Source organism: Lynx canadensis, chromosome B3 (assembly GCF_007474595.2).
Source record: "Lynx canadensis isolate LIC74 chromosome B3, mLynCan4.pri.v2, whole genome shotgun sequence".
NCBI lineage: Eukaryota > Metazoa > Chordata > Mammalia > Carnivora > Felidae > Lynx > Lynx canadensis.
The window spans coordinates 20873517-20898184 of NC_044308.2; the positions used below are offsets into that span (position 1 = coordinate 20873517).

A 24668-nucleotide genomic window follows, 5' to 3' on the forward strand; every position below is an offset into this window, starting at 1 on the left:
GTAGCATATCTTGGTACTTGTTGGCTTCTATAACCATGTGAATTAATTCCTGCAATAAATTGTATCTATCTATCTATCTATCTATCATCTATCTATCTGCCTGTCTATCTATCTAAATGTATATATATTCTATTAGTTCTGTTTCTCTGCATAACCCTAATACACCTATCCATGATAGAAAAACAATCTCAGTAAACTAGGAATAGAGCAGAATTGATTGATTTTTAAAAATTTACAAAAACCCTACCACTAACATCATACTTAGTGGTTAGAAACTTGAAGCTTTCCTGCTAAGATCAGGCACATGGCAAAAATGTCCTCTCTCACCACTCCTTTTCAGTATTGTATTGGAAATTCTAGCTAATGCAATTAGACAAGAAAAAGAAATGTATACAGATTGAGAAGGAAGAAATAAAACTCTTTGTTCACAGATGATGTCATCATCCAAGTAGAAAATCCAAAGAATCCCTCCAGGAAATACTAAGTAATTACAGCAAGGTTGCAAGATACAAGGTTAATATGCAAAAATCAATTGCCTTACTATATAGCAACAATGAAAAAGTGGAATTTGAAATAAAAAACACACTATCATTTCCATTAGCACTTCACAAAAAATGAAATACTTTGGTAAAAATCTAGCAAAATGTACAAGATCTATATGAAGGAACCATAAAGCTCTGATGAAAGAAATTAAAGATGACTTAAATAAATGGAGAGATAGTCCATATTCATGGTTGGGAAACTCAGTGTTTTCACGATGTCAATTCTTCCCAACTTGATCTACAGATTAAATACAATGCCAATCAAAATTCAAGCAGGTTATTTTGTAGAAGTCAACAAAGATATTCTAAAGTTTATATGACAAGACAAAAGAGTAAGTACAGAGAACTCAATATTGAAGAACAAAATCAGAGACTGATATTACCTGATTTTAATATGTACTGTAAACCTGTAGTACTCAACCAGTGTGGTATTGGTAAAAGAATAAACAAATTAATGAAACAGAATAGATAATAGAAATTAAAGAAAATGTGAATAAATGGAAAGATAGGGATGCCTGGGTGCCTCAGTTGGTTGACTATCCAACTTCAGCTCAGTTCATAATCTGGCAGTTCCTGGGTTTGAGTGCCACATCAGGCTCTGTACTGATGAACCTGGAGCCTGCTTCAGATTCTGTCTCCTTCTTTCTCTCTGTCCCTCCCCTGCTTGTGCTCTCTCTCTCTCTTTCACTCAAAAGTATATAAATAAACATTAAAAATAAAAGAATATCTAAATGAGAAATAAGCATATGAAAAGGTACTCCACATTATATGTTCTCAGGGCAATGGAAATTAAAACTACAAGCTGTCATGACATATCTATTAGAATAGCCAAAATCCAGAACATTGGCAACAACAAACGCTGGCAAGGATAGGAACTCTCCTTCATTCCTGATGGGAATTTAGAATGGTACAGCTACTTTAGAAGACATTTTGGTGTTTCTTAAAAGTAAACATCCTCTTTTTTGGTGGGGAGCAGAAAGAGAGGGAGAATTTTAAGGAGGCTCCATGACCAGTGTGGAGCCTGATGTGGGGCTCAATCTCACAACTGTGAGATCATGACCTGATCTGAAATCGAGTCATATGCTTAACTGACTGAGACACCCAGGCAACTCAAGTAAGTGTACTCTTACTGTAAGATCCTGTATTTACATTCGTTGTATTTACTCAAATAAGCTGAAAAATACATCCACACCAAAACATAGATGTTTATTGCAGCTTTATTCATAACTGCCAAAATGTGGAAGCACCCAAGATGTCCTTCACTAGATGAATGGATAAATACACTGTATTATATCCAGATGATGGAATATTATTCAGCACTTAAAAGAAATGAGCTGTCAAATAAAAAAGACAATAAAAAAAGACTGAGTACTGTATGATTCCAATTATATGACATTCTGAAAAATGCAAAACTATGTAGATGCTAAAAATATCTGGTGGTTGCCAAGGGAAAGACGGGAGGGTGGGATGAATAGAGAGCAGAGGTGTTTTAGGGCAGTGAAACTAATCTATATAATACCATAATGGTGGATACATGTTGTTATACATTTATCAAAACCCATATAAGGTTTAACACCAAGAGTGAAGCCCAAGGTAATCTATGAGCTTTGAGTGATAATGATGTGTTAATCTAGGTTGATTTTAACAAATGTACCATTCTTATGTAGAAGTTGATACTGGGGAGGCTGTGCATTTATGGGGAAGGGGTTATATGAGTACTCTGTGCTTTCTGTTCAATACTGCTGTGAACCTAAAACTGCTCTAAAAAATTAAGCTTATTTAAAAGAAAAAAACATATATGTTCCACACAGAATAATTGGACATATCAATAATTTCCAATATATAAATTCTCAATTATAATTTTGATGAAAATATAAGCATTTTGTATTTTAAAATATTATCATAATAGAAAATTTTTTTTGAAAAAATGTAATGAGGTATTACAGATACATATGACTAAGGCATTTATTAAAGTATATGAGTAACAAGAATAATTATTTTGCTTGTTTTTTAATGTTCATAAAGCCACATCAAGCTTTTAAAATAATTATGTAGATGTACTAGATAGTTATTTTTATTTTTTAGAAATAATTTTTCAGTGAAAATAGTTTTCTTTTAATTAAAAAAAACACTGATAAAATGAACTCAACTTGTTATTCAATAATGAACACTTTTAAAATACCATTGAAAATAGAAATATAGATTCCATGTTATGAACCCATCATTGGCAAGGTAGATGGAATTTAAGGCCAAATGTGAGACTTTACCTGAGGTTTATGTGTGTGTGTTGTGGGGGGGAAGGTAGGGAGGGAGCATGAATAAGCATCGATACCTAACAAAGTCAGAATTTTATTAGGGAGAAAATGAATGGATGCTAAGAGGCTATCAACACTATAACACATACTATTGTGTATATATTGCTACCAAATTTTATTCTGCTTATGAAAACAGAATTGTATTATTAATTGATGAATTAAATTCACAAAGTTAATTTTGTTTAAAAGACTATGGATTTTCATTTAGTTTAAGTGTTTTTTTATTTCCCTGAGATTTCTTTCATCTTTGACATTATTTAGAAGTTTGCTGTGTAATTTACAAGATTCTGGAGACTTTTCCTATTATTTGTGGTTTCTAGTTTAATTCAGTTATGACCACAAGGCATTTTTTTATGGCTTTACCTTTTAAAAATATGTTAATGCTTGAGTTATGACCTAAGATATGGTCTATCTTGGTGAAGGTCCCCATACATTTTGGAAAAAATGTGTACCCTGTATTAGTTAATGGTACTGTTCAGTTCTTCTGTATAGTTGTTGACTTTTGTTTAGCAGTTCTATACAATGCCAAAAGAGGTGTTAAAGTCCCCAATTTTAACTGTGAATTGACCTATTTTTCTTTCAATTCTGTCAATTCTCGCTTTGCACTATTTTGTAGCTCTGTTGTTTGGTGAACGTACATATATTGTTATGTTTTTTCATGACCTGGTACTTTTATCATATGCAATGTACCTCTTTGTTCCTGGCAATTTTCTTTAGTTCTAAAGCCTACAACCACCCTAGTTTTCTTTAGTGTTTGCAAAGTATATATATTTTTCATTATTTTATCTACTAATACCATTATATTTGAAGTGAATTTATTTTTTACTTTTATTTTTAGAGTGGGAGAGAGAGCAAATGAATGGGAGATAGGGAGAGAGAGAATCTTAAGCAGGCTCCATGTTCAGTGTGGAACCTGATGCAGGGCTCAATTGCACACCCTGGATCATGACCTAAGCCAAAATCAACAGTTAAATGCTCAACAAATTGAGCCATCCAGGAGAACCTGAAGTGAATTTCTTGTACATAGCATGTGGCTGGGGCTTGTTTTTTATCCATTCACTGAATATCTCTAAATTGTTGTGTTTAGACCATTTACATTTAATGTAATCATTGATGCATTAGGATGTAGGTCATTTTATTGTTTTCTGTTTTTTTTTCCATTTCCCCTTATCTGTCTTCAAGTGGGCTTGAAGAAAAATTCAAGTGAATCTTTTATATTATTTTTATATTTATATATACTTGTATGTTTTTATATTTTACATATAAAATATTTATAATATTTGAATACATTATCTACTATTCCATTTTTATTTGTCTACATATTTTAGTGTTAACTCTGTATAGTATTTTCAGTGGTTACTCTAGGGAGTATAATATACATACACAGTTTATCACAGTCTACTAGTATCAAGTTACCTCTTCAAGTGGAATGTAGATACTTAATCACCATTTAGGTTCCATTATCCTTCCCCCTCCCTTATGTTAGTTACAGTTGTCTTGAGTATTACCTCTACATACATTGAGAACCACATCAGATGCTATTTTTGCTTTTAACTTTTAAGTGACAAGTATAACTAGATGTGTACTTGTCTTTTATAACAAGTTCAGTGTGTACCCCACTACTCATTTACTCAACATCCAATCATCCATGAATCTGAGACATTAACCACTTTCCCATACATTATGCATTTTATCCATCCATCCAAGATTCTTGAAATTCATCTTGATACTTCTACTATATTATAATCTGATATACCCCTAAGTTCATCCTCTGAGATTGATATTCCTTTCCCTTTCCTTTTCAACTCCTTCATATTGCTTTGTGCGTATTTACATTTACTTCATGAAGTAGTTTTCCCAACTGGACCATAAGTTTCTTGGCAATGGGTTTCTATTTATTTTATATTTTTCTCTAGGACGTGGGGTATTCCATCACCTGAAGTGATAGATAACCCTACTAATTCACTGCCCTCTGCAGGCCTACTGATTAGAAAAAAAAAAAAACAATCAGCTACCTATGCACTCACTAGATCATGCATGAAGTTTTCTGCAAAACTTATTCATATACCTATCACTAGCACCCAAAATACCTGCCCATATGGAACCTGTGAACATGAATTATTCCAGAGGAGCACAAATTTTGTCAAAATTCCGTAAGTTTAAAAGTTTGCTCTAAAAAACTTTCCCTGGGGCGCCTGGGTGGCTCAGTTAGTTAAGCATCCAACCTTGGCTCAGGTCATGATCTTGTGGTCTGTGAGTTCAAGCCCTGCATCCGGCTCTGTGCTGACAGCTGGGAGCCTGGAGCCTGCTTTGGATTCTGTCTCCCTCTTTCTCTGTCCCTCCTCCTCTGATGCTCTCTTTCTCTCTCAAAAATAAATCATTAAACAAATTTAAAAAAATTAAATTAAATTAAATTAAAAAAGCTCTCCATAACATCCTCAGAAAGCACTTTGTCCCAAATATGTAGCTATGCAACTGTCAGGCATCATTTCATAACTCCATCCCACCTCACACACATGTGCATGTGCATGCACGCACAAACGCGTGCACACACACACACTGTCACACAGTAACATATTGTAATCAGTTACCCCATTTTGGACAGGAAAAATTTATTTCTATGAATATGATTTTAACAATATTCCCTAAGTATTTAATAACCAAGGATTCCTCTAAATCAGAAAAAACCCAAATTAACAAATATGTCAAATATATATTATGTGTACATATAACTTAAAAAATCTCTTTAATTTGGCTTTTAATTTTGAACTTTTCATTGATAGAAGGAGTGAAGAATTCAATGCTGGAGTATAATTTGATGGGGTTTTTCAGTATATGTTGATGGGAATTTTTTAAGTTTCTTGCAAATATAAATCAAGCTTGCTCCAATTCCACAAGAACACCACCACAGTCTTTAGGATGGAGAAAAATCACTGGTTTTCCATGTGCTCCTATTTTGGGATCTTCACTTAGAATACGAATCTTCTCTTTCAAATCCATCACAGCTGCATTTATATCATCCACCTTGAGAAAAGGAAATAAATAACACATTTGAGATCACAAAAATACCAAATTATAGCATCTTACGTATCTCAAGACTTTGAAGAAGAAAATATCTCCTCCAGTAGCTTTAGGCAGAATCATCCTTAAACTTTCAAAAAATTTCAGCTTAATGCTTCCAGAAAAGTAAAAGAAGTTGCTAGATTTCCATAGGTGAGCAACCACAATGCTTAAGAATTTTCACCATTATTAACCATTTCTCCTTGTAACCTAAAAAATGTATAATTTACAATATTTTCTTCTAGAAGTGCTCTTGGTGATACTGCATATATTGTTTTTTAAGAGCCCTGGGTTCTTAATAGAGAGAAGAGGACTACCATATAAATGAGCAAGAGATTAAAATGTTAACAGATAAGAGTTTATGACACAGACTGTGGTAGGTACTCAAAAGGTAGGAGTGCTTCCCTGGATCCCCAAACCTCCCACCTGAAAAACCACCAGGTTATGACTTTTGAGATTAAAACTTGGTATACATGCGGTGCCTGGGTGGCTCATTTGGTTAAATGTCTGACTTCAGCCCAGGTCATGATCTCACGGCTTATGGGTTCTAGCCCCACGTCTGGCTTTGTGCTAACAGCTCAGAGCCTGGAGCCCACTTCGGATTCTGTGTCTCCCTCTCTCTCTCTGCCCCTCTCCTGCACACACACTCTCTCTTAAAAATAAACATTAAATAAAAATAAAACTTCATACATATGAAAATGACTATTAAATTGCCACCAAAATGTTTTTCCCCATTCTGAAAAATCCAAACATTTATAGTTGTATAACTCTCTTCTCAATCATTTCTGTTTTCTTCATATATACTGGCAGGCTAAGAAAGGAGCAAATGTGTTTCTATATACTTCATGAAAGAATGATTCTCCTCTATTTTGGAAAGTCATCCTCCTTAGACTGGCTCAGTTGGTTAAGTGTCCAACTCTTGATTTCAGCTCAGGTCATGATCTCACCGTTTGTGAGTTTGAGCCCCGCATCTGGCTCTGGGCTGAGAGTGTGGAGCCTGCTTGGGATCCTCTCTCTCCACCCCTCCCCCACTCACACTCTGTCTCTTTCAAAATATAGATTTTTTTAAAACTTTTAAAGTTTATTTATTTATTTTGAGAGACAGAGTGAGCAGAGGCAAAGAGAGAGAGAGAGAGAGAGACAGGATCTGAAGCAAGCTCTGCACTGACAGCAGAAAGCCTGATGCAGGACTTGAACTAACAAACTGTGAGATCATGACCTGAGCTGAAGTCAAATGCTTAACCAACTGAGCCACCCAGGCACCCCAATGGGAATAAATAAACTTAAAAAAAAAAAAACTACTTTATAAAAATAAAAAGGTTACCTAATCATTCCCCTACTAATAAACATTTAGGCTAGAAGGGAAACCTAGACCCTTTTCAATGGTTAGATGCTAAATTGCCAATAGAACACAAGAGAGCTTGGTGATTGAGTTTATGGGCAAGATTCCATTGACATTTGAAGATATAAGCACATGGCAGGAACTGGTGGAGATATTTAAGAAAAATTAAAACAAAATTAAGAGAACAGATTGACATATTCTACCAAAACTGAGCTAAATAAAAAAAGAGAAAGGGTGCTTAGGTGGCTCAGTTGGTTAAGCATCTGACTTCGGCTCAGGCCATGATCTCACAGTCCATGAGTTCAAGCCCCATGTCCGGCTCTGTGCTGACAGCTCAGAGCCTGGAACCTACTTTGGATTCTGTGTCTCCCTCTGTCTCTGCTCCTCTCCCACTCATGCTCAGTCTCTCTGTCAAATAAATAAACATTAAAAAAAATTAAATAAATAAACATTAAAATAAACATTAAATAAATAAACATTAAAAAAAATTTTTTACATAAAATAGCAGAAGGAATGTAAAAAAGAAAAAAAGCTAGTCAATCCAAAGAAAGGCAGAAGGGAAAAATAACAAAAACCAAAAAAAGGTAAAAAGAAAATACTATATGATACAGTAGAAAATAAGTTCCAATATGGAAAACAGATTAAATGAATTATAAAATTAAATGAATTATGAGATTGTCAGAATGAATATAAAATTTAAAAAATATATGTTTACTGAAAGAGATATATGCACCCAACAATAAAAAACTGCAATTATACGCTCTCTAGAAGAGACTTACCTACACAAAACTATAAAAGATGAGTAAAAGGATGGAAAAAAGATATACCAGGCAAATATTAACCAAAAGAAAGTTGATACAGTATTAGAATCAGCTAAAACAAAATTTAAAGTGAAATACACTAAATAAAGACAGATAAAACTTATAAATAAAATGAACAATCCACCAAGATGACAAAACAATGTCAACTCTGCATGTACCTAATGATACTACCTTGAAAAATAAAAAGTAAACATCCACAGCTCTCAGTATCTGATATATCTATCAAACAGACAAAAGATTAAGGATAAAGACAAGTCATAAGTTCTTTGAATATAAGTCTGGATATAAGTCCCTTATCAGATATGTGATTTGCAAATTTTCTCTCCCATTCTGTGAATTGTCTTTACACAAAACGTTTTAATTTTGATGAAGCCAATGTTATTGGTTATGTTTTTGGTGTTGTATCTAAGAAACCATTGCCGAGCTAAGGTCATGAAAACTTATGCCTATTTTTTTTTTTCTGAGACCTTTATAGTTTTAGCTTTTACATTTAGGTCTTTGACCCATTTGGAGTTAAGTTGTATATATGGTGTAATATAGCTTTAAGCTTTTTTGAAATGCTGTCTTGACCCAGTTCTGAGTCCCTGGCTAGAGGCTGGTCAGTTCTTGAGCAACTGATAAAAGGCCACCTCTCAACCATCTCCCTTATCAGGCTCTCACACTCTAGGGCTATTATGTGGCCACTTTAATTGCTCCAGAGACAGTACCAAACAACCAGGTACAGTCCATATGCCCCAGAGCCCACAGAATTATTCAAATCCACCAGGCTGAAGGGAGCCTATGAAAGATAACCCCAACACATTTGCTTCATTAAGCTGCCCCCTACAACTGCAGCTTGCTGTTACTGTCCCAGGTGCAATCCCATGTGGCCTACATGGCAGCGTTGTCATTTGGAGCTCTAAAGAACAGTTTTGCCTTTCATCTACCGGAGTGTCAATGATTGTGTCCCCACCATCAAAAGAATCTTATAAATCTTTAAATCTTATCAAACATATGGTGTGACCATGTGGCTATCCAGCTGTCCTAAATGCCATCTGCTGAAAAGACTGGTCTTTCCCCATTGGATGGTCTTTGTACCTTTGTTGAAAACTTACTGTAAATATGAGGATTTATGTCTGACTCTCAGTTCTATTCTATTGATCTGTATGTCTATCCTTATCCTTGTACCACACCATTTTGATAACTATAGCATTGTATAAAGTTTTGAAATCAGCAAGTGTGAATCCTCCAACTTTGTTCTTCTCTTTCAAGATTGCTTTGGCTATTTGGGATCCCTTGTGTTTCCATGTGAATTTTAAGATTAGTTTGTTCGTTTCTGCAAAAATGCCAGCCAGAATCTGATAGGGCTTACATTAAATCCATGTATCAATTTAGAGAATGTTGCCTCCCTAACAATAGTCATCTGATGCATGACAATATTTTTTTTAAGATTTAAAAAAATTTTTAATGTTTATTTATTTTTGAAGAAGAAAGAGACAGAGAGTGAGTGGGGGAGGGGTAGAGAGAGAGGGAGACACAGAATCTGAAACAGGCTCCAGGACAATTTCTGTAGTTCCCTTGTTCAATTGATTCCTAAGTATTTTCCTCTTTTGATGCTATTATAAATGGAACGGTTTTCTTAATTTCACCTGCAGATGTATAGATTTTTTTAAATGTATGGGGTTTTTAAAAATCCAGATATATAAACTTTGCATTTTAATTAATGTTTAATCCATTTACATTTAATTAACATTCATACAGTTGAATTTGTTTACCATCTTATTTTTTTGTCTCATTAATACTTCATTCTTTCTTTCTTGACTTCTATTGGTTGAACATGCATTTTGGGGGGGGGAGGAAAACCAAGAAACAGACTCTTACAAAAAATTTTGTTTAATGTTTATTTTTTGACAGAGACAGCATGAGTGGGGGAAGTGCAGAGAGAGAGGGGGGCAGAGGATCTGAAGCGGGCTCTTCATTGACAGTAGACAGCCCAGCGCGGGGCTAGAAATCATGAACCGTGTGAGATCATGACCTGAGCCAAAGTCAGACGCTCAATCAACTAAGCCATCCAAGTGCCGTCCCCCCAATTTTTTAAAAATTTTTATTTGAGAGAGAGAGCGAGAGAGAGCGAGCACATGTGGGGGAGAGGGGCAGAGGGAGAAAGAATCTTAAACAGGTTCCACATTCAGTACGGAGCCAGACGCCGGGCTCAATCCCACAACCCTGGGATCATGACCTAAGCAGAAATCAAGAGTCAGTCACTCAATGGAATGAGCCACCCAGGCGACCCCAAGAAACAAATTCATAACTACAGAAAACAAACTGATGGCTACCAGAGGGGAGGGGGAGGGGGATGGGTTAAATAGGTGATGGGGATTAGGAGGGCCCTTGTTGTGATGAGCACTGGGTGTTCTAAGTGCTACATCACTAAATTCTACACCTGAAAGTAAGATTACACTGTATGTTAACTGTAATTTAAATAAAACTTGGAAAAAAAACATGTATTTTTGTACTTTTTATTTTATATTTTAGTTTTCCCTTAATTTTCTTAATGATTGTTCTAGAGTTTACAATTCATATTTTAATCTTATTAGTCCACCAATGCACATATAAGAAACTTACAACAGGATACTTCCATTTGCCTAATTCCCGTCCTTTACACTTATTTATTCTGTTATAAACTCTACATTTAAAAAACTTCAAGTCAATTGTCTCTTAGATAATTTAAGGTAAGAAAAAAGTTGTTATTTTAACCTACAAATTTACCATGTCTAGTACTCTTCGATCCTTGTAAAGATCTGAATTTTCATCTGGTATTATTTCCCTTCATCCTGAAGGGATGAATACTAAATATACATCCTGAATACTTCCTTAGTATTTCTTATAGCGCAGGTCTACTGGACAGGAATCCTCTCATTTTCGTTTAAGATGTTTCCATTTCACTTTCATTGTTGAAGGATATTTTCATCAAGTTCAGAATTCTAAATGACAGCGTTTTTGTTTTGTCTTAAACTATCTTTTTAAAAGCAGTTTTATGTTCACAAAAGTGAGCAAAGGTACAGAGATTTCCTATTCATATAACCCCTGACCACATGCATGCATAGCTCCCATCATTATCAACACACACCACCAGAGTGGTACATTTGTTACAACTGATGAACCTATACTGACAGCATTATCACCCAAAGTGCAGTTCACCATAGGGTCACTTTTGGTATTGTACATTCTACAGGTTTGGACAAATGTATGACATGTACCCATCATTGCGATATCACACAAGGTACTTTCACTGCCCTAAAAATCCTCTGTGCTCTGCTTATTCATCCTTTCTCTCCTCTCCCCCCAACCCGCGCTTTGAACCGCTGATCTTTTTACTGTCTCCAGTTTTGCCTTTTCCAGAATGTCACACACAGTACGTAGCCTTCTCAGACTGGTTTCTTTCACTAGTAATATGTACTTAAGATTCCTCCATGACTTTTCATGGCTTGATAGCTTACTTTTTTTCAGTGTTGAAAATAATCCACTGTTTGGATGTACCAACTTATTTACCCATTCACTTACTGAAGGACCAGAGCAGCCTTGAATCTAGGACTGATTTTCCTCACTGATAAGGCAAAACCCTTCTAAATACTCTACCCAATACCCCATAAATTACAAGAACTTCCACTACGGTGGGTAAGAACACAAACTGGCCCAACTGGCATAAGGATTATTCTGATTCTTTCAAAGGGTTCTACTCCCAGGCTCAGGTAGCTTCCTCACATGTATCATGCACTGTTCAATACTCAGATGAAGACTTGAGAAGTACTGCAGATCTCTGGAAAACTCTCTCCGGAGCTCTCTCTTCCTGTACTTTATACTGCAAACTCAATCCCCATGGCCTCCCCAGACTTCAACTTCTATCTCCTCAACTCAGGGAGACTGCTAACCTTCACTTGGATTCCCCCTTCCTATACTGCAGCCTGGAAACTCTCTCCAGCCAGTAAGCTGGAAAACTGCAGGGCTCATCTTGTTTCCCTTCTTTCATGAATCAATGAGTTGTGCTGTCTAATGTCAGATTTTTTGTTTGTTTGAGGCAAAGGGATAAACCTGGCCTCTGTTAACTCAGCTACAATTAGAATTCTACATTGGCAGGGGGTTTTGTATGTTAAAAAAAATGTCATTACATATTATGTTATTTCATCATTTCTGTTGTCTTTTTTTTCCCCTCTGATTGCTTTTAAGATTTTTCTCTTCATTTTGGCTTTCAGCTTGATCCTAGTGTGCTCAGGTACTGTTTTTTGAATTTGCCCTACTTGGGGTTGCTGAGCTTCCTGAATTTGTGGGTTGATGTCTTACTTCAGATTGGTAATGTACTTGTAGACTATTTCTTCAATTATTACTTATGTTTTCTTCTCCTCTTTTTCCGGGATTCCAACTATACTCTGATAAAACCTTTGACCATGTTCTACATCTCTCTCTTATGATCTACACTGTTTTGTTCTTTTTCTTCTTCCATATTTCTTCCTATTGATTTTGGACTCTAGGCTCTAGAACTTTCTAAGAAGATAAATTTCTGCGGTTTTAAGCCACCAAGTTTATGGTGATTTATTATAGCATCCCTAGGAAACAAATACAGCCATTATATATCCATACTGAAATTGAACAATTAAATAAATGGATAGCAGATGGTGGGAGCCAAGTTTCTCACTGTTGCAATGGGCAGTTATGAACAAAGAAGGCTACAGTGATCCATGTAGTAATGGGTTAGAGTTGGAAACATCAGTATAAACTCATGAGTTCATGAGTATGCTATATATAAATCTTGTAAGTTCTATCTGGTTATATAGAGAAATATCTATAGATATATGTATATATACACATATATACCCTTGCTGTTAGCTCAAAAGGCCAAGAAACAGTGACACTCTAGTAGCAACAAGCACATACAGAGCTCAGATCTTGGTTTCTAATACCATTCTCTAGTAAAATGAACCAGGGCTCCTTGGAGAAATGTCTGGTTCTAGGCTAGGGCAGGGAATACAGATGATGAGTCTGGAACATCTTATAGTACCATAAAGTAAGCAGGTGTGGGAGGAAAACAAACAAAAAAGACGGGGTATATCAGAGACACAGGAGCCAACCCAAAGTGCCCCTCTGATAAGCTGGAACAGTTTGAGCAACAAAACAAAGTAGTTTTGGATTATAATCCGAAGTATAAATACCTATACATCCTCACTGATGCAAATAAATGTCTGAATCACTAAGTAAATTGCTGAATAATGAATAATTGAGTAAATAAATGAGGAAGAACAGACAAATCTTCCATTCACAAAAATTTCAAGTAATTTATGGAATTATCAAAAAGATGGAGCATAATTCTCCATGCCTTCAGCACTGGCCTCACATAGTAACTTCCTCCCAAAGTTTATATTATGGAGAATGGGGGGGGAGGGAGTAACTTTACAGTAGAGAAACATGATGACATTGCCTCAGGTAGGGGATGAAGGGCAGTATCAACAGTAGTAAGTCATGTTGATAATATATACCCTTGATGTGATGTGATGAGAATGACACTTTACCTCTGTGGTCTTCCTCCCAAAAATCAATAACCCAAGTCTATCTAATCATGAGAAAAAAATCTCATGAGAGTTGAGGGACTCTACAAAGTAACTGGTAATCCTCAAAAATATCAAGGTCATCAAAAACAAGGAAACTCTGAGAAACTGTCACGGGCAAGAGGAGCATGAGGAGACATGATAATTAAATGTACTGTGAGATCCTGGATGGGATCCCAGAACAGAAAAAGGACACTGGGTAAAAACTAAGAAAATCTAAGCATAGATTTTAGGTAATAATAATGTTATCAATTTGGTTCATTAATCATGACAAATGTACTATACTAGTAAGATGTTAATAATTTTTTTTAAAAAAGGACCTAAAGTGATTAACAATCATTTGTAATAAATGGACACTGTTTAAGTCTTGATTAGAACAAGTCAACTCTAGAGACATTTGTGAATTAATCTGATAAATCTGATTTATGGACTATTATTTATGATGGTGACAAAAGATTTATTTATTTATTTTTTTTTTTTTTTAAATTTTTTTTTTCAACGTTTATTTATTTTTGGGACAGAGAGAGACACAGCATGAACGGGGGAGGGGCAGAGAGAGAGGGAGACACAGAATCGGAAACAGGCTCCAGGCTCTGAGCCATCAGCCCAGAGCCTGACGCGGGGCTCGAACCCACGGACCGCGAGATCATGACCTGGCTGAAGTCGGACGTTTAACCGACTGCGCCACCCAGGCGCCCCAAAAGATTTATTTTTAATTTTGATCAATATGATAATGTCATCATGGTTAATTTTTTAGAGACACAAACTACATAAAGGTGAAATGACATGTTGTGAAGGACTTTTAGTTTAAGGAAAAAAATAATAAAGCAAATGTGCCAAGATATTGAAAACTGTTGAATCTGGGTGATGGGAATATGGGAGTGCATTACATTTTTTTTCTACTTCTTGTATGTTTGAAATATTTCATAACAGAATCATGACTTTTTTCAGTGTCCTTTTGATAACTTCTATGCTAAATATGATCATGGATATTTTCATTAAAGAACATTCTACCCAAGTACAAATATCTACAATTCTGATATTGCATCTCAGTTTTTAGTATACTGCTTCTTCAATATCCCTTAATCCAATAAATACGTCTAAGATTTAATAAGTTAATGTCCATCAACCGACGAATAAATAAAAAAGATGTGGTTTACATATATAATGGAATACTACTTGGCAATGAGAAAGAATGAAATCTGGCCATTTGTAGCAACATGGATGGAACTGGAGAGTATTATGCTAAGTGAAATAAGTCAGGCAGAGAAAGACAGATACTGTGTTTTCACTCCTATGTGGATCCTAAGAAACTTAACAGAAGACCAGGGGGGAGGGGAAGGGGGGAAAAAAGTTACAGAGAGGGAAGGAGGCAAACCATAAGAGACTCTCAAATACTGGGAACAAATTGAGGGTTGATGGGGGGTGGCCCCATCAGGGGAAAGTGGGTGATGGGCATTGAGGAGGGCACCTGTTGGGATGAGCACTGGGTGTTGTATGGAAACCAAATTGACAGTGTGTATGTACATATATATATATATATATATATATATATGTATATACACAGTGTATGTACATATATATATATATATATGTATATACACACATATATATATATAAAAGATTTAATAAGTTAGATTTATGTTTTGAAAAAATGCCGAATTAACATTGCATTAGCATCAATTTCTATTTCTGTTACTGTTTCTATTACTGATTTTGATTTTAAAGACCTCTACCACATTTATCCTTCTGCTACAGTGTTGCTATAAACTTTACAATTCTTTAGAAGTACTCCTAATGTTTTGCTTGGCAGTTATAAAAAGAATGAAATGAAAATGTTTTAATTTTCTGAATTGAAAGTAGATGCATTATCTACTTTAAGGTTATAATAAATGCAAAGCAACTTGAATTGGGAAATTAAGTCTTTCCCTCTAAGTAATAAAAATGACAGTCAATAATAAGCCATCTACAAATTTTTCCTTTTACAGTCCTTTGTACAATTACAGTTGTGCATCTTATAATTCCATAAGACCTTAAATACCACTGGTGAAAATCTGGGCTATTGATTTCAACTTATTGGCTTTTTTCTTTTCTTTCTTTCTTCTTTCTTTCCTTTTCTTTCCTTCTTCCTTCCTTCCTTCCTCCCTCCCTTCCCTCCCCCCTCCCTTTTCTTTTCTTTTCTTTTCTTTCTTTTCCTTTTAGTGGTAGTGGTCATGGGATTGTACCTGGTATCTGGAAATTTATTTTGATTTTCTCCTGTCATTTGTAAATTAAGAGTGACAATACTCCAAATAAAAGATGTTCAGACTGTCACAATTAGAATTCAGAATCTCTATGTAAATCTTATACTCTGGTCCTTAACTGCCTCATCTGAAAATGTCAATGCAATCTTACTTGCTTGAAGGCAAGGAGTTGAACTAAATAACATCTTTTTTTAAAATCTTAAGATATGGGGGGGGGGGGGGGGGTCCCTGACTGGCTCAGTTGGTAGAGCATGCAACCCTTGATCTCAGGGGTGGGAGTTCAAGTCTCACGTTGGGCATGGGCCTACTTAAAAAAAGACAAAAAGAAATTTAAAAAAAATCTTAAGGTCTATAATTCTCAGTGACCAAATTTTATGAACAATAATGTGCTGCTTAAAAAAAAGTTTTTATTGAAGTATAATTAACATACAATGTCACATTAAAGTCAGGTATACAACAATACTAATTCAGTAATTCTACTTTGAGTAATGCACGGAGTAATGTGCTACTTTCAAGGATGCATGTTTTGGCTAATTTCAAAAATATAGGCTTTTTATTTTATATAAAATTATGATGCTAAATGATATCAATAATGAATGAAATTTAATCTTCAAATTGATATAAATCCATGCCAGTTAAAATTAAAAGCCTGGATAAAATATTTGTTTCAACTGTCTTTTCCCCCCAAATTAAAAACTAACTAACTAAATTATGCAAACTTCACAATGTTCTCACTTCGCATGGAGTTCAGAGGGTTCCTGTGTATTCTTGAGAATGATTTCAGAAGCGCATATGTCACCTCAGCTTTCACATTTGTTTAATTGATACGACTCTCTTACTTCAAGCGGATCTCTCCTTTTCCTTCTTTATTTTTTCTTGGTAATATATTGCTCTTAGTTTTACAAAATGATTTTAGCTGTAGTTGGAAGTTAAAATTTTTTCCTTACTTAATAACACAGAAAGTTTAAAACCTCATCACACCGCCCCCTTTTTTTGTTTGGTCTCTGGAAATGTTATCTTCAAATGAAACTCCCACATCTGGGAACTGGCGACATACAATTCACTGGCGGAGCTTAGCTATTCCCTAGGGCTTATCATAAAGCCAAAAAGAGAATGGAAATTTTTAAAAAACAGAATTTTCTGCCTTCTTGGTTGAAGAACAGACACTCCTCAGCATGCAAAAAATAAGTTGTCTTACTAGCCTTACAATTTTTCTTTCATAAATAATATATGCTCAATGGCAAAAGATCTATAAAAACAAACAAATAAAAAAATAAGTCATCCATTATGGGACCACTCAGAAAATAAAACTGCTACATTTCTTTGCGCTGTATCTTTTTTTTATTATTTTTTAAATGTTTATTTATTTTTGAGAGAGAGACAGAGCACAAGCAGGGGAGGGGCAGAGAGAGAGAGGGAGACACAGAATCTGAAACAGGCTCCAGGCTCTGAGCTGTCAGCATAGAGCTTGACATGGGTCTGGAACTCAGGAACAGCGAGATCATGACCTGAGCCAAATTCAGAAACTTAACCAACTGAGTCAACCTGGCACCCCTGTATCTTATTTTTTTTTTAATGTTTATTGAGAGAGAGAGAGAGAGAGAGAGAGAGAGAGAGAGAAAGCCCACAGGAGACGAACAGAGAGAGAGGGAGAGAATCACAAGCAGGCCCTGCAAGGTCAGTGCTCGATCTCACAAACCATGAGGATCATGACCTGAGCTGAAATTAAGAGCCAGACACTGGGGCTCCTGGGTGGCTCAGTTGGTTAAGTGACCGACTTCAGCTCAGGTCATGATCTTGTGGTTCGTGAGTTCAAGCCCCATGTCAGGCTCTGTGCTGACAGCTCAAGGCCTGGAGCCTGCTTTAGATTCTGTGACTCCCTCTCTCTCTACCCCTCCCCTGCTCCTGCTCTGTCTCTCTCTCTCAAAAATAAATAAACATTAAAAAAAATGAAAAAATAAAAAGAGTCAGACACTTAACTAAGCCACCCAGGTGCCCCTGTCTTATTTTAAAAAATTAAAAAAAAATTTTTTTTAATGTTTATTAAACATTAAACTGTAAGATCATAACCTGAGCCGAAGTCAGGCACTTAACCAACTGAGCCACCTAGGCACCACCCCCCCAAAATTCTTTAATGTTTATTTATTTTAAGAGAAAGAGCATGAGCAGGGGAGGGGTACAGGGAGAGGGAGACACAGAATCTAAAGCAGGCTCCAGGCTCTGAGCTGCCAGCACAGTGCCTGATGTGGGGCTCGAACTCATGAACCGTGAAAGCATGACTTGAACTGAAGTTGGATGCTTAACCAACTGAGCCACTCAGGCACCCTAATCCTGTCTTATTATTTTTTTTTTTTAATTTTTTTTTTTCAACGTTTATTTATTTTTGGGACAGAGAGAGACAGAGCATGAACGGGGGAGGGGCAGAGAGAGAGGGAGACACAGAATTGGAAACAGGCTCCAGACTCCGAGCCATCAGCCCAGAGCCTGACGCGGGGCTCGAACTCACGGACCGCGAGATCGTGACCTGGCTGAAGTCGGACGCTTAACCGACTGCGCCACCCAGGCGCCCCCCTGTCTTATTTTTTAAATAACATTTTTATCATGTGCTTTTCCCCATCAGTCTGGTGCAGTGAGGATTATCTCCAGATGAAATCCAATATCCTTTCTGTGCTTGTAATGCCATTTCTTGACTGGGAAACCTGACTCCCATGATTTTCACTGTACTTACTTATTTCATTAAACCCTCTAAGAAATCAGCCCCTATCCCTGCTGCTGTACCTCCCTCAGCAATGCACTCTTCACCGCAGGTGTGTCCCGACTCCTCACCTGGCTGCACCTCCCACTCCCCCTGAGCTCCCAGTCACCACGCCATGTTACCAGGCCCCATGTGGAAGCCTCCTGACCCACTTGGGTTCGGGTACTCCTACTTTAAGCCCTCCTCACCATGCCTGGGCCCCAACTTCCTGCACAGAACTGTCCCGATGTATGCATACCCTTCACTCCTTGTTTGAGCTCTGACTCCCTATATCTGCTGCCACCCCATGTGGATGTCTACCTCACCCTGGTCAGGCCCTTGCTCCCCATATCAGGCCACCCTGTGTGACAACATGCACTATCCCACTTGGCTTCAGCTCCCCACACTGAGTCACCATTTCCCCCTGTACTGATGCACTCCTCACAGGAGCCAGGCCCTGATTCCCCATGCTGGGTACCCCCCACACACACCCGCGCGCGCGCACACACACACACCCGCGCGCGCGCGCACACACACACACACACACACACACACGGTGTTAATGCCTCCTTCACCCTATTCAGGCTCTTACACTCCATGATGCTCCCCCCACCCCCATGAATGTCATCCTCCACAGGCCTACACTAGGTTAGCCTTCCATGCTGATGACCTTCTCACTCTGACACCTGAAGCTAAGCTGCCTCCCTGCAGGTACGACCCCCACCCCACTCTGCTCAAATACTGCACCCTGAGCTGGATCTCCCCAGGCATGGGCATCCTACTTGGTCTCTGGCTTTCCCATGGCAGGCATCTCCCACCTAAAGATGCTCTATTTACCCTACTCTGGCCACAACACACCTTGATTTGGGCTACTTCAGCTCTCCCCCCAAACAAGGGAGTGCCCTACCTAACGTTTTCAAGATTGAATTGTACAGGAAGGGAAGGAAGGGAGAAGGAGCCATAATTATTTTGAATACTGTTCATTTTTCTCATTTGTTTTGGCCACTACAAAGCATTATTTGGCAAAGCAAATAGGTACACTAATCTTACCTTTAGTTTTATCTTGCCTTACATTTCCTTTTTGTTCTAACTTGCACTATTACTACTGTCCTTGTTTTATTTCTTATAAGCTGCATTTTGGTCAGTCACCACTAATCCTCTGTGGAAAATGCAGGGCATGTTGTGAACACATGAAGCAAGTGGGCCACTCAGCTACGTGTCCCCAGCAGCTAATACAGTGAAGATCAGAGTGAAACCGAAAATACTCAACAACCAGCAATATAATATAGACAAAGACACCAACCAAATAGAATGGGGGGACCTCACTGAGGATCGGAGTACTGGAAGACCCCTGCTGAACATGTTAACCCTTTAGGAGATGAATTGTGCGTGTGTGTCTGTGCGTGTGCGTGTGTGTGTGTGTGTGTGTGTGTGGAGTGTAGGGGTCTCAGGGAAGGGTCCTTCTGGAAGAGGGATGTTACTCAGGAGGTTTAGAGCAGGAGCTGTTTAACCAACTAGCATGGAAGCATTAAAAAACATTTTGAAACCTTAATACAAATTTGCTGAACAAGAAAGGCTTACACCGTGATACATCTTGCTGCCTGGGCAAGTTCTTTAGTGAAGTTCTTTAGTGAAAGCACAGCCTATTCTCCTCAATACCAGAACCATCTCCTCAGGGAGGGGCCTGCAGAAGGCAGGAAGTGCACATGGGCACCATCAATACAAGTTGTGCCAGGAAACAGCTGGCTACCTGGTCCACACATAAGCAAGAGAAGACTTCCAAACTTCCTCTAGTGAAAAACAAACCACACAAGTGTAAGAAATGTGGGCAAACCTTACAAGAAAAAATGGAAACCAAAAGCCAACTTTGCCAGAAAAATGTTGGTAGTGGGTGAGATACTAATCTACGTACGAGAAAAAGTACATTTTTGTCTAAAATCTGTTAAGTCTCACGGGAATCTACCCCCAAAACCAAAAGCACACTGTATACACTGTATGTTAGCCATCTGGACAATAAATTATATTTAAAGAATAAAAATGAAAAATAAAGTCTCTGTTAAGTCAACTAAGAGCTATGATGCACACCCATAAGAGACAACCTGCTAAACCAGAGGTTTTATGTGAGGTCTCAGTGAAAAAGAACATAAAGCATCCTTGTGATAATTACAAAGAAAGTCACTTCTCTGAAGGGGTAGATTTAACATTTTAAAAGAAGGAATGGCGTTAAGAAATAAATGGCTATGGGCCATAAAATAGAAGATTACGAGTATTTTCAGAAGACACATTTCTGAATGCTATTCCCAAAACAGGAAAAGCTGAAGTCTCTGGTTTTTGTTTATGTGATATTTATCATCTTCTACCTTATCAAGCACCAAGCTCAAGTCTCTTTACATTTACAAAGGCTAAATAGGTCACTTCCTCATGCATATGAGAATGTTGTTGGTTCCCACCTCTGGCTAGTTGAAAATAAAATCATTCTACAGCATTTAAAAGTTTTCCACATTGTCCTTTTGTTTAGAGCACATTAGTATATTGATGGCTATACACTTTTAAAACTTGTCCACGGACTCTTTGCTGCTCCTCCCATCAAGAGGTAGGGTCTTTGTCCTCTTCCCACATAGTTGATCTGCCTGAAAAGTTTGTTTATGACCAAGACTGCTGTGGGCCTTTTGAGACTAGGACAGAAATGGCCATATGGTCCTGCCTGGCTCTCCTGGGACACTCACTCTGGGGGAACCAACTGTGCAGTAAGAAGTCCAACGATCCCAGGGTGCCTGGGTGGCTCAGTTGGTTAAGCATCCTATTTGGACTCAGGTAATAATCACACGGTTCGTGAGTTTGAGTCCTGCATCAGGCTCTCTGCTGTCAGCACAGAGCCTGCTTTAGATCCTGTCTCCCTCTCTCTCTGCCCCTCCTGCACTCATGCTCTCCCTCTCTCAAAAATAAATAAACCTTAAACAAAAAGAAGTCCGACTATCCTTAAACTACTATCAGCAGGTGAAGATGAATAGGTTACACGCAGGTGCTCCTACCAGAAAGCTGGGCTGAGCAACCAGCTGCTGGCTGGAATCAACCGCCACCTCAAGCGAGGCATGTGGGATGCCCAGCCCAGTTGAGCCTTCATATGACTGCAGCCCCAGCCAGTATTTGACTGCAAGCACGTGAGAGAGCCCAAGTTAGAACTGCCAGGCAGAGCCTTCCCCCAAACTCCTAACCCACAAAATCCTAACCAAAATCAAATAGTTGCTGTTTGCCACTCCAAAGTTTGGGATAATGCGTATCAATGGCAACAGTAACTCTAATGACCAAGGAAGTATTTTCTGACCAATTCTATCCCTTTTTGTACTTTCAGTAGAAGGCAATTTCAGACCCAAGTTGTATTAGCCAGAATAGACTAGGTTACACTGTGCTAAAATAATTTACCCTGAAATCTCAGTGGCTTTATTCAGCAAAAATGTGTCCTGTTCAAGTACAGGCAGGGAATTTTGTTCCATTTGGTGAGTCAGGGAATCAAACCCCTGCATGTGATGACAACTTGATCTCACATACTGCTGCAGCAGGTAACACTAACTCTCTAATGCTAACATCCTATAGCATATCTTCATTCGGAAAAAGGGTCATGCTATCTCGGCAATACCATTTTTTTTTAATTACCAAGTGCAGCATAGATTGGTGGTCTCCAACATGCATTCTCCTCTTGCTCCTTTTTTAAAAAATTTTTTAGGGGCGCCTGGGTGGCGCAGTCGGTTAAGCGTCCGACTTCAGCCAGGTCACGATCTCGCGGTCTGGGAGTTCGAGCCCCGCGTCAGGCTCTGGGCTGATGGCTCAGAGCCTGGAGCCTGTTTCCGATTCTGTGTCTCCCTCTCTCTGCCCCTCCCCCGTTCATGCTCTGTCTCTCTGTCCCAAAAATAAATAAACGTTGAAAAAAAAAATTTTTTTTAATGTTTAGTTTTGAGAGAGAGACACACACAGAGTGTGAGTAGGGGAGGGGCAGAGAGAGAGGGAGACACAGAATTTGAAGCGGGCTCTAGGCTCTGAGCTGTCAATATAGAGCTTGACATGGGGCTCGGGCTCACAAACAGTGAGATCAGACCTGAGCCAAAGTCCGATGCTTAACTGACTGAGCCACCCAGGTGCCCCACCTTTTCCTCCTTTTAATTATAGCAACAGCCCAAGTTTTAGCAGGGCACATAGCTGCTTGACTCAGACTGCACTTGCAGCCAACCATACCATGTGACTAAGCTTGGGCCAACGGGACATGAACAGGAGTGATATGTGTAATTTCCAGATCCTTTCCTTACAGGACTCACCTCTAGGACACTTAGCTTTTAGACTGAGAACAGAAAAAATAAAATCATTCTATCTACTTACCTACCTATCTACCTATTTCCTATCTATTGATCGATCGATCGATCTAGTTAAGCCACTTTAATTTTTACAAAGAACAGAGAGCAATGGCAGGGAGAGGGGTGTCATGCTAACGTAGCAACAACTAACTTTTCACACCTTCTCCTATTACACACCTTCATTTTATACTGCTATACATTTTTATTTCCCCCTTTTAATCTGTACTTTTGAATTTGCTGTTACATTACTGAACTTCCACTATTCTTACTTAAACTGAACTAACTCACATAGCAGCTTCCTTTGAAGACATGGGCTCTCTGATGTAGGACACAGACACTGTAGTGTGGGAGAGGGAAGAGTGAATTCAAAGGTTTATGATCCTGCCTCTCATCCTGGAGAGGTCTTTTTCTTTTAATTTTTTTCATGCTTTATTTATTTTTGAGAAAGAGTGAGAGAGAGAGAGAGAGCACGCATGAGTGGGGAAGGAGCAGAGGGAGAGAGACAGAGAATCCGAAGCAGACTCCAGGCTCTGAGCTGTCAGCACAGAGCCCGACGTGGGGCTCAAACTCACTGACTGTGTGATCATGACCTGAGCCGAAGTCAGACACTTAACCAACTGAGCCATCCAGGCGCCCCTCATCCTGGAGAGGTCTTAAACAAACCCTCAAGTCTACTAAAATAAAGACCGGCAGCCAAAATTAAACTCCTAAAAAAGGGGGTAAAGGTTAAATATCAACAATAAATACTACCATCTTATGGCTCCCTTACCTCAAATTTTAAACTCAACCAATACAATGAAGGCAATCTGGCACCATGGCCAACAGTGCAGATCCTGGAATCAGAACAAATCTGGGTTTGAACCTCAGCCTTGCCACTTACTACTAACTTGTCTATGGTAAGTTAACTGCTCAGGGGTGCCTGGGTGGCTCAGTCAGTTAAGTGTCTGACTTCAGCTCAGGTCATGATCTCATGGTTGGTGGGTTCGAGCCCCGCACTGGGCTCTGTGCTGACAGCTCAGAGCTTGGAGCCTGCTTCAGATTCTGTGTTTCCCTCTCTCTCTGCCCCTCCCCCCACTTGTGCTCGCTTGCTCTCTCTCTCAAAAATAAACATTTAAAAAATGCTTTCATTTAAAAAAATAAAAAATAAAAAAGTTAACTGCTCAAGTCTCTGTTTCCTCACCTGAGGAAGGTGAGTAGAGTAGCTCATAGAATAGCGATGAAAATTAAAGAAAATAATACACATTGAGTACTTCGTACACAGCCAAAGGACTCAATGCCAGTTGTTATGGTAACTCTATTCCTTTCCATATGCTATTCCCTCTGCCTGGAATACTTCCTCCTCTTGTGGACCTGGGGAATTCCTTCACATTCATTATAACTCATGCCCTGTGGTGTGTTCTCACCTCTTCCACCTGCCAGGGGCAATCAACCTTTCCCTCATTTGTGTTACCGAGAAGACATGTATGTTAATTCTCCTTATCAAAGGATACTGTAATTGCTTGTTTAAACAGCTGCCCCTCCTCACTGTGAGCACAGTCCATTTCTTCTTCGCTAAATTCCACTCTCAGTACAGTACACATTGTAGGTTCTCAAATATGTTTGTAATATGAACTGAATAAACCTTTGAGTTCACTCTACAGTCAACCCCTTTGTTTTCTACATTAGGAACGAGGCCTACGTATTAAT

The 24668-nt window shown here is 38.2% G+C and overlaps 1 protein-coding gene across 1 annotated transcript in view; it reads right to left on the reverse strand.

The window, feature by feature from the left end:
• Positions 1 to 5452: 5452 nt before the first annotated feature.
• The window catches only part of MCEE (methylmalonyl-CoA epimerase), a 29477-nt gene continuing 10261 nt past the window's right edge, over positions 5453 to 24668 (reverse strand). The window contains exon 3 of the mRNA XM_030317534.1: positions 5453 to 5881. Coding sequence (XP_030173394.1) covers positions 5732 to 5881 — 150 coding nt within the window. The 3' untranslated portion in view covers positions 5453 to 5731. The remainder of the gene's footprint in view (positions 5882 to 24668) is intronic.